Source organism: Echiichthys vipera (genome assembly GCF_963691815.1).
Source record: "Echiichthys vipera genome assembly, chromosome: X".
In the NCBI taxonomy this organism is placed as follows: Eukaryota; Metazoa; Chordata; class Actinopteri; order Perciformes; family Trachinidae; genus Echiichthys; species Echiichthys vipera.
The window spans coordinates 20,596,134-20,606,999 of NC_139825.1; the positions used below are offsets into that span (position 1 = coordinate 20,596,134).

At 39.9% G+C, this 10,866-nt stretch overlaps 1 protein-coding gene across 2 annotated transcripts in view; it reads right to left on the reverse strand.

The window, feature by feature from the left end:
- col2a1b (collagen, type II, alpha 1b) overlaps positions 1–10,495 on the reverse strand; it is a 50,597-nt gene extending 40,102 nt beyond the window's left edge. Inside the window, exons 1-8 of one of the 2 annotated variants that reach the window (XM_083939001.1) lie at positions 10,206–10,495; positions 6,644–6,853; positions 5,260–5,276; positions 4,693–4,725; positions 3,411–3,443; positions 3,095–3,148; positions 1,485–1,586; positions 575–652 (exon numbers count right to left, since the gene is read on the reverse strand). In XM_083939001.1, the coding sequence (XP_083795127.1) occupies positions 575–652; positions 1,485–1,586; positions 3,095–3,148; positions 3,411–3,443; positions 4,693–4,725; positions 5,260–5,276; positions 6,644–6,853; positions 10,206–10,296 (618 nt within the window). In that variant the 5' untranslated portion in view covers positions 10,297–10,495. The remainder of the gene's footprint in view (positions 1–574; positions 653–1,484; positions 1,587–3,094; positions 3,149–3,410; positions 3,444–4,692; positions 4,726–5,259; positions 5,277–6,643; positions 6,854–10,205) is intronic. The other variant, XM_083939002.1, reaches the window with a different exon arrangement.
- Between the last annotated feature and the right edge of the window lie 371 nt (positions 10,496–10,866).

A 10,866-nucleotide genomic window follows, 5' to 3' on the forward strand; every position in this document is an offset into this window, starting at 1 on the left:
CAGGTGGCTCAAGCACAAACAATACTCGAAGCCTGAGGAAATGGATTAATGTAATCCTGCAATTCTCACAGGATCTCATGATGTGAGAATCCAGCTGCCCTGCAAGGTAAGGAAAACATCTGTGATGCTACAAATCGCTGGGATTAGTCTTGAATCGCTTGTCTTCATTGTTTCCTCCTGTCCTTGATGATTTGAAATCCCACATGGGTATCAGCTTTCCTGGTTATGATTATGATGATGATGAAATGTCCATCTCGTAGTTTTCAGATCTGATGCTTCTCCGGTTCAAGTATGGAAGTTGTTTGTGCCCCTCAAAATGTAAAAGTGCAATGTAAAAGTGCAGGGTCAGCCACAAGGAAAAACACCACTAGAACTGGTGGAGATACAGGTCTTGTACAAAGATGCTTCAACACAGATCTTTAACCCCGGTCTTTAGGTGGAAAGAGAGCCTGTCTAATCATTTCTCGTCTACTCCTGACCCCTTAAAGACTGTCGTGTCCAGGCAGATACATAAGCACCCAACTGTTAAAACAAACAACAACAGTGACAGCAGGTCTCATCATCACTCGCTCACCATTGGTCCTTGCATCACACCCATCTGCGCGCCACCAGCCTTCTCGTCAAATCCACCAGCCATCTGAGCAGCAAAGTTCTGGAAAAGGCAAAAGGAAAGAGAACATTGAGATTTTTATCAAACTATACAAATAATGTTAAAGTGTCTTTTTTTATATACATTTATGACACATCAGTGAAATAAAGATTTTACGGTCAAGATATCGCTGTGTGTCATGATGACTGCAGGGTAAAGCATCTGGTTGGAATATATGAAAGGCCAACAAAAAAATGAATGAGAATAAATACTTGGGATTGCCCCAACTTTAAAAGTTTGATTTCAGTATATTTGATGCAACATGAAAGTATCTATCTTGTAAGCTCAATGTGCTGTCATTTGCAGAGTCTGGTGGATTCTGTGACACTTTGGCAGGAGAGAGGTTTAGCTTTTAATAGACTATGAGCAGCAAAGCTTATTTGAATCCTGATGCAGACAGAGGAAAGACAGAGGGCATGTGAACAGTTTTCATCTGCCTCCTTCACAAAGACCCCCCTTGTCCCCCAACCCCCCTCCCCCCCTCAAAAAAAGCTCCTTACCCTCCCAAAGTCTATCATACTACCTCCTGCCCTTCCACCTCCCCTCCCTTCCATCCACCTCCTCCCTTCTTTTCTCCTCCAAAGAATGAGAGGCATTCGATCTATTCTTTCTCTCTGCATCTACTCACTGTTGTCTTTCTGCCTCCTCCCAATGCCAGTAATTTCCCACATCTTTTGTGCTCTTGGATTCTTTCCTTGCTCCATTTTCCCATTCTCCCTGCTGGTTCCTCCCAGTCAAAGTGAACCTATTCTTGGTCTTGCATCCGTGCTCAACCTGTCAGCTCCTATGTCTGCAGTGAATGCTAACCCACTCCTACTTGTTATGGGATACTTACTCCGCCAAGGCCAGGGGGTCCATTGGGTCCTGGAGGTCCAGGGGGGCCGGGGTTTCCGGGGGTGCCAGGTTCACCATCTCTGCCGCGAGGACCAGGGCTTCCCTGAAATAGACGATATTAAAATAAACAAAATCTGTTAAAAGGAAAAGAATATGATCTAAAGTGAGGTCGCTGTGAGTTAGGGCTGGATAATATGAAGTTAGTTATCATAAAACACTATAAAAATGTCTTTCATATATACTTTTCTATATTGTTTCTATTTTGATGTTGAAAAAAACAGCCGCTGAACTACGTTTCAGAAATATTCATGACGCTTCTTAATGATTAATTCTCAAGTATACAAAAATAGGCTTTATAATGTTGTTATTTCATACAGAATATTTGTTTATGGAATTATCAGAAAACATGCTATAGTGTGATATATATTGTTAAGAAATGATCTATATTAGGAAGATTTTGGCTATTTACTCTCTACATAATTGCCGATTCATTTTCTGTTGATTACGCTTTTGATTAATCTGCTAATGGATCTTATATTTTATATTTTTCTAATGTCCATATTTATATATATATATGAAATGCAAATGCAAGTAAAATCCTTGAGGAAAAATCATCCCACTTTGGGATAATCCTATTGTTTTATCAACTTTAAACACACCAAGTCAAATACCACCACTGTACAAAGTGTTTGATAATAACAGTTACAAGTCACTACTGATTAATTTCAGGCCTTTGTGCCAATATTTTCCCCGAAAAATGAATTTGATAAATCATTACACAGTTGCTGGCAGACGATACACCACTGGACTATATTTGTCAGAAATTCTTGACAAAAGCTTGATTCTCAATTGAATCTTCTCCAACATGCACTGGCGGTCCACATGGGTAAACTCGACTACACCTGACCGGCTGGTGGCAAACAGAGATCCATCAGGCCTAAAGTTTGTCTTTTTCCACTGAACCAAACCAGATATTTAAGTGTAAAACAAAGACCTCCAAAAACACTTAGATACATAGGTTATAGAGCATGCTGATGATTTATCAGACTAAATCAGACTACTTGACATACCACTGTGCATGTAGTGACAAATTACCCTGCAAGGGGATCCTGAGCAAAGAATGTGCTTAACACCTAAAAGGCTGCTCATATTCTGCTAGCCAAAACTCAGCACGCCTTGTGCTTAAATCTGCATAAACAAGACAACTACAAGCCATAAACTCCTTGCTTGTAGCCATGATCATAGCCAACTGTTGTTACATTAATGCAATGATCAAAGCCTGGTGAGTGTGGCGGCACTGATTTCCCACACTGACTGACTTGAGGCCTTACAGAGAAGCAGAGGTTTACATTAAGAGTCTGCAACACTTCCACATCTGTTAAACAACCCAGACCACACAGCCTAATGGAAACGACACATGGCTAGTTAGCTCAATGAATGGCTACCATTATATAAAGCTGCAAGCTGAAGCAGATACACCATCCACCCACTACATCCCTCCAAAGACCTAAAGCTATCAGATTTAATAGAATATACAGCAGATTGCCAGTATAGTTTTTGGTGAGAAAATGAGAAGAGGGAGGAGTAAATTATTATTATTTTCAAACGGACCTTCTCTCCCTTATCTCCTCTTGATCCACGGAGTCCTTGCTCTCCTGGTGGGCCCTGGTGAATGGTAGACAGCAAAGTAGTAAGTCATCTCAGGGGTTATCTCATTTACACTTGAGCTGCAGAAACAGCTGTGAATTCAGCTACTGTTATGTCAGATCAGAGTCCATTTCCGGTCACTGCAACTGGTAATTACATTTAATACCGGTATGGTTACTCTACTGTAAATGTAGTCTAACTTGACATCTCTATACATAAACGTAAGCTTGTTCAAAGGAAAGATGTATATATATATATATATGCAGAAATCGGTGCATACCATTGGGCCAGCTGGTCCTCTTGGTCCTACAACCTGATCAAGCAAAGGAAAGAAGATGGAGAAATGATCATGTTATATAATGTTATCCTTAATCTTTAAACTCATGCAAATGTAACATATGAAGAAGGCTTGTTGGAGTGCATAAATGTTGGAGTGTCATCAAATTTAGGCCCAACACTACTAAAGCTTATATTTAGTGAATTTCAGATCGCTTTGCGCACTGAGGGGAAGCATTATCTTTTTTCCATCAGAGCAGGCTTATTAATTTCCAATCTCTTTGGGCAAAGAATTATAAGAAACATACAATAAACAATGCCTTCTTATTTCCTGCCATCAACTTGTATTCCCTCAGAGGGGTAAAACATTTCCAGGTGCTGCGCTGCAGCAGCAGCATAGAGTTTACCTCTCTTTCTCCACTGGCCTTTGGGGATTTTTATAGTGGATTGTATGGAGGCCTAATTTGCTTGGCTATCTTCCTGATGAGTGGGCTAACATCCCCTCTCTCTCTCTCTCTCTCTCTGACTCAACCTTCTTTCTTTCTTAGACTGATGGCACTGAAGCTTTGAACTCTTTGGTTAATTCACAAGTTATTTCAATTATTTCTGTAATTACTAAAACTATTCTTTAATACATCCACAAATAGGGATATGATGCTGGTGGTGGAATGTAACTAAGTACATTTACTCAAGTACCATACTTGAGTTCAAAATTTGAGGTACTTGAGTATTTTTCCATTTCATGCTCAGTATCTGATACTTTTATTCTACTACATTACAGAGGGAACTATTGTACTTTCCACTCCAATAGATTTATTGCCAGCTTTCGTTACTTGTTACTTTGAAAACATATGGATGACATATAGATGACGTTATGAAATATGCTGCACTGGTACAAATTACACTGTCCAACAGTATTTGAAATAGCAAATTAATGGTTAAAGTTCTACTGAGGCGCTTGCATTAATGCATCAGTAATAATGCTCTAATAGTATAATATCTAATAGAATAACAGTCACATGTACATTTTTACCAAAATAGTACTTTTTGATACTTTAAGGGAATTAAACTTGGACTTTTACTTGTGGTGGGGTATTTCTATTTTGCTACTTTTTACTTAAGCAAATGATGACTTCCTCCACAAGTAAGGAGTTGTAATTATTTCATGTGAGGATCAAAGAGATCTATATCTCAGATATTGATCTCCAAACAATTTATAAATACAAATTTTCAAATCAACAGAATTAGTAAGAGTTGTATTTCTTCTGCTGTGGGTGGCAACTTACATCGGTAATGTCTCCAGGTTCACCTTTCTGACCCTGAAGTTTAAAAGATAAAGCATAAAAACAGCAATTAAGATTATAACTACAGACAGATTTCCAAACATTTTTTCAGTTATCTGTCTTTTATCTTACGGATAGCACATCTGAAATTTGAACAGGTCAACAGCAAAGTGTTGTATCCCCTACAGTATCATTAGACACATAAGGTAAATATGGCACACAGTGTCAAGGAGGAAATAACTTTTATCCATCTGGAATGGCTTTTTCACATCAAAGTATTATCTAAATCCTTAAACTACAGGGAACTGCAGCACTGATATGAGTCTGTGATGGGTGCAGACTTAATTGCAGCTTCATTTCACACACACACACACACACACACACACACACACACACACACACACACACACACACACACACACACACAAACACACACACACACACACACACACACACACACACACACACACACACACACGCGCACACACACACACACACACACAATCATGATCACATACACATACTTAACCACAGACACACAAAGCATCTTAATATTCCACAGGGTCTCACCTTAGCTCCAGGAGCTCCTGTTATGTGGTCAAGCAGATTAGAGGGGAAAAACACATCACAGTTAGCGAAAATATTTCACACAAACAATCTGCGAGGGTTACACAATATTTTCCTGAAACCCAGAAAGTCTATACATGCTAAAAGCCGATTGTGCTTTCCTAAATTAAACTAATTGAATGACCACCACCAAATTATATTTGTGGCACCCAAAGAGCCCATCAGGATTGGAAAAGTGTTGGCTGAATCACCATCTTAAGAGCTCAAAGCAAAAGCAAAACTGCTGCAGGTAAACAGGAATGCAAGGAAGCAAAATAATCAGGACATTAAATCCGAAGTAGGCCAGCGTTAGATTTTTGTAGCATTCTAATAAGCATTGTTAAGTAGCAATATTGATAAATTATGAGTCAGCATATTTCTTAAAGGTAGGGCTGGGTATCGTTGAGAATACTTTTTATATTTAACTTACTGACACCAAAAAAAGTTAAAATTTTCGATGCCTTACTTTGAGAATATTTTTCTTCAAAATCTTTTAAATTAACAAACAAACAAGCATTTTTTTAATAATTTAAATCTTGAACTATCCGTTCACAAAGTAGGTCAACGGATCTTACGGTTGGCAATTGGCAATTCAAAGTGTCCAATAGTTGGTGGAATGGACACATTTTGGTCAGTACACAAACGTTCGAGATGAGATTCGATAACCAGCCCTATTTCTAATTGGTTGATAACTTAAAATGAGGCTGTATTGGAAGGTAAGTATTGTATAAAGCATTTTAATCCACAAGCATGCATTGTAAACAGTGACACTTCTAATATCACGTAAATTCCTCAACTTGCTTTGCTTATATTTCCAAAGCTGATCTTGTTCATCAGGAGAAAATGGCCGTTTTAAATGAAGTGAATAGCTCCTTCAGAGACTCTCAGTAGAGTGTCACAGTTTTTCTTGCCATAAGATTGGCAGAGAGGATATAGAGTAGAAATGTGAGGCTGTGTCTGCTTGACTGAGGTATTTCCGTAATGACTCCCACATGTTTTCATGATACTCAGAGAAGTATTCAAACAAGATGGGGCCAAGGTGAGCCAGCAATGGAAAAAAGGAAGTTGAGGTAGCATTTCACTGGAATCTGGTCAGATGTGTCACTGTTTATTTTTATTTTTTTTATCATTTGTTTGCTTTGGGGTTAGAAAACTGTATTTAAATCAAAGGTTGACATATAGTATAGACTGATTTAATACTATAATTTATATATTAAGTGTTAAATAGTTAATGGACAACCTTTGATTAATACCAAACTCTCCATGTGTCATTTTCTCCCCAGAATAAACAACATGACTTTGTAGAGTAATTTATTTATGAAGAGGTGCGAGATAAATAAATTACAACCAATGGGTGGAGACTGGTCAGCTGCGCAGATGGGACAACACTCTCCGAATGGGATTTCAGGTTTAGGGCAGTCTTTTAGCTCCTCGCAGACAATTTCATCACACAGCACGGTTCCAGTGTCACACACACAGATGCGACATGGCTCTGGTTTCCATACGTCCTTGTCGCTATAGCGCTGTCCATCTTGTACACAGCTAAAAACATCCTCCTCTGTGTGTGAGGGCATAGTGAAGGACACACAGAGGCCCAGGCAGGTAGATGGTGGGAGGAAAAAGGAGATTATGCATCAGGTATAAAAAGCAGTCACTGCAATGTGTTGTTCATAAACAACAACCGTTGTATCTACTTAAATGTCATAATGTGTCTTTGGGATGTAAAGCAAGGTAAATAATGGTTTGTTTAGGTCTTAAACACATGCAGTGCACCAACAGGTACTCCAAACATGTTTGAAAGCTTAAACCCAAATAAGAAGAATAGCAACAAGACATATTCTTCTTAATAAAAATTGACATGTCATTGCGCTGGTCAGAATGGGCCATTGGCATTAAAGGGATCTGAGCTGTGATCATCTGGATCTTTATCGTGGATGACAAATCTATTAATGAGAAATTTTTACTAATGTAGATTTACCCTTATCTACACAATATCTTCTTTTCTTCTTCTTTTCTTCAAAATATGGGTTGTTACAGTGGCCCAGGGATTAAGGAGCATCTATGTTAAGACTTAAACTATTATTTTCATAAGCAATTATTCTGCAAATTATTTCCCTGATTAATCGATTGGTTATTTTGTCTGGTTTTTTTTAGCAAAACTCCTTAGATATGCAGTTTAAAAAGCATCAAATTGTCACATTCAGTCACATTTAGTTGAATAATTTAGATATTTATCCATCCAAATATTTTCATCTGCTTATCTGGTGCTGGGTCACAGGGGCAGCAGGCTGAGCAGGGTATTCCAGAAAGAAGGAATCCATAGATTTAGTGGCAGATTATTGTTTTGTTGATTGAGTAATTGTTAAATTAAGTAATTGTTGCAGCTGGAGTCTATGTAACCCACAACTTCCCCGGTTCGAATCCAATGTCTGTTGCATGTCACCCGCTCTCTTCCCTCAACATTTTCTGTCTGCCTTTATACAAAAAAGGCTAAAATGTCCCAAGTCATCTTAATAAACAAAAACCGTGTTGTGCCATCATTCCATTTATCAATAACCAATACTGAGTTGAATTATAAAATGCAAGCAACCTCTCAAATAGCCTCAGGGTGGCAGTATCACATCAAAGAATCATAGCTGAGTAAGACCTGCAGGAAACCTCCAATAATTTCACAGGAGCTGGAGACATGGGCCTAAATTCCTCCACAAGTTAAATATAGGGCTAGTTTACATTGCGGGAGACACCCTAAACAGACTTTGCATTCAGTAAATGAAAAGTGTTTCTTAGACCACAGCTTGGCAAAGAAGGCATAACAGAACGTGATGAAAGTGGGGCATGATTCAATACAGGTACTGTACTTGCTCTAAATGACACCACTCAAGAAAATGTAACAATGAACTCAGTAATTGGCCATATTCCTGTTCATTTTCCAGCTTCCTAAAAAGTCAACAGAGGGCCAAAAAGTTTCTCAAAGAAATGCTCTCATTGGAGCCACTGATCCAACACTGAGGGGTGAAAGTGGTCGACCCACCAAAAGAAAAGCCTAAGGGTTCGGACTGCCAGTAGTGTGAGAGAAGAAGGAGCTAGTACAGTAGCTATATTTAACTTTGAGCGCTGCTTAAGTCTAGGTAACCTGATGGACCTCCGCAGCTATGAATGAGGTCTTTCTGGAAAGGGTCAGAGTGGGCAATTCACAAACTATTGCCTTGTACAGTATAAACAAACACAAATTTTAAACCCCATCTGGAAGCCATAGTTGTGTCAGATGCCAATTCAAACACAGAACAGAGAGAATAAAAAAAGGTCTGCTTTCATGCACATACCTTGCAGGTTTGACATTCAGTTTTACGAGACCTGGATGCGCTGTCAAAAGACTGCACCTGTCCTTTCATTGGCTCAAATATGAAAGATTTTCCTGATAGTCTAGGACAATAGCTCCTCTGTACAGTGGAGAGCTGCTAGAAAGCGGGATTTTCATCACTGAGGATCATTTGTAAGTCTCTTCTCCCATGTGTTGGCAGCCATACTGTTTGCCAGTAGAGTAAAATGAAGAATGAAAATTGTCAAACCCAGGTGTCCTTCCAGGACATTATAATTAACTCTATCTTCACTGTATTTAGTAACCTTCAGGCTCTCTACCTCTTCTTGTCCCATTTGATTAGCTCTATGGGCTCCTCACTCACATGAACACTCAGTCAGTGAGGGTTTAAAGAACTGACCCCTGTCCCCTCTGAGTGACTTTGGGCCATTGAGCCTGCTGTGCTGAGGTCACATTTAGGCCTCTTTACCACTTCAGTGTCCCCCAGATACATTTCTGCCTCCAGTTAACGCTGAGGAAAGAATGGTATTATATCCAGGGGGCTATATCTCTGAAAGGGTAACCTGAGACTTGCAATTACTTTGGCTATTAGCTTATGGGTAATCTTTTATGCAGATGGAAATTATTAGAAACATTATTTCTAGCTCCCATCTGCTGGCGCACCTTCACTCTCAAATGTCTCTCATGGATACTAAATAATAGCAAGCAGTAATGATGATGAATAATCCCACTCCAGTTTTTTTTAAGTGCAGCAAAGGAGAAAGCCTGCAGGTAGGAGTAATATCAGGTCTATTAATGGAGAGAATATTAAAAACGCCCCTTTTTTTATTGAAATCTCACTTTTTAGTCCAGATTTCCACCACAACAAGCCAGGATTCGCCTGGATGCCCTCTGACAGCAATGGAATGTGAACACTTTTCACCAAAGGCCCTTGAGCCTGACCACCTTTCACTTTCTGCCCATCCCCCCCATCCTCTATATTAAGTGAATCTGCAGCTAAAAGGAGAGCCTGTCAAGACCTCTAAAGCACCCACAGGTGTCTGGTAGCTGAACTTCAGAAAGGGGGGTGGGGGGGTGGTTAGGGCATTGGGCGCCACTATTAGGGATCAAAATCTGAATGTAATGATTTTCACTTTCCAGAATTTAATCTTCAACGAGATTCAAATACTGATGACAACAACTAACTGAAAAGAAGGAAAAAACAACTCCACAGAGGACAGAAAACAAACAGCCCCTGCCCTGTGCCCATCCACTCCTATCACTTTTACGCACGTCCACAACTCTGGCATGTTGACTTTTATCACACCTTGCAAGTACAGTAAGACCAGCACTCTTGGTAGACTGAAGGTCCGCAACTATCATTAACTGTCCATGCAACAGAGTATCCAAACAAGCATGAACTTTCTGTGCGTAAAAGGTGCCGGGGGAGAATAAGCAAGTCACTCCAAGCACTAAAACAAACAAACTAATCAAAGCTCAGGTGCTGTGCTGAAAGATCAACCTGTTGCAGAAGACCTCTCTATATGCAGCGTATGACAACTTAAGCTTTTCTTCATTATTGCTCTTTGAGATGAATGAAACGGTCACTTACGGTCATCCTCTTGACATCTTACAAGCGCTAATAGACATATTTGGGTTGCTACAAGTAGCAGTACAGTCCTGGAATCCATAAAGCTGAACATGTCTAAATATTAGACATGCAGGGCCCGCGAGGGAGAAAGAAAGATGCGTAGATATCGGAGGCTTCTCTCAGTACTTAGTGTGTCCCTAGTTACAAAAGCTGAACAATTCGACATTCACAGTTCCCAGAAACCAATGGTGGGGAATCCAGCGGCAGGACCCGGACCTGCAGCAGAAAATCAGCACCGACCACTTCGGGTCAGACGCTGTAGTATTATGTCCCCGTTGCCTTCAATGAATCTCCGTATATTCCCAAATATCAGTCCGTCCCCTTACCCCCTGTCAGGTTGAAATCTGAGCCCCGTTTCCCTCCCATTCTGTCTCTTAGGTTCCATTATTCCAGTCCCAGACCACTCCTCCCTCCACATGCTGCTACTGAACCCAAAAAAAATGAAACTTCCCCCCTAAGTTTGGTGCCATCCCACTTTCTCCCCTACCGCGTTCATCGAAAGCATAGCGATGGCAGACTCACTTCGTTACAGTAATTTAATGCGTTTCTTCATTTTGTTGTTGCAAAGTTAATTCTAACAAGTGCTATGGGCTGGCTATACAAAATACTTTCTTAATATTGC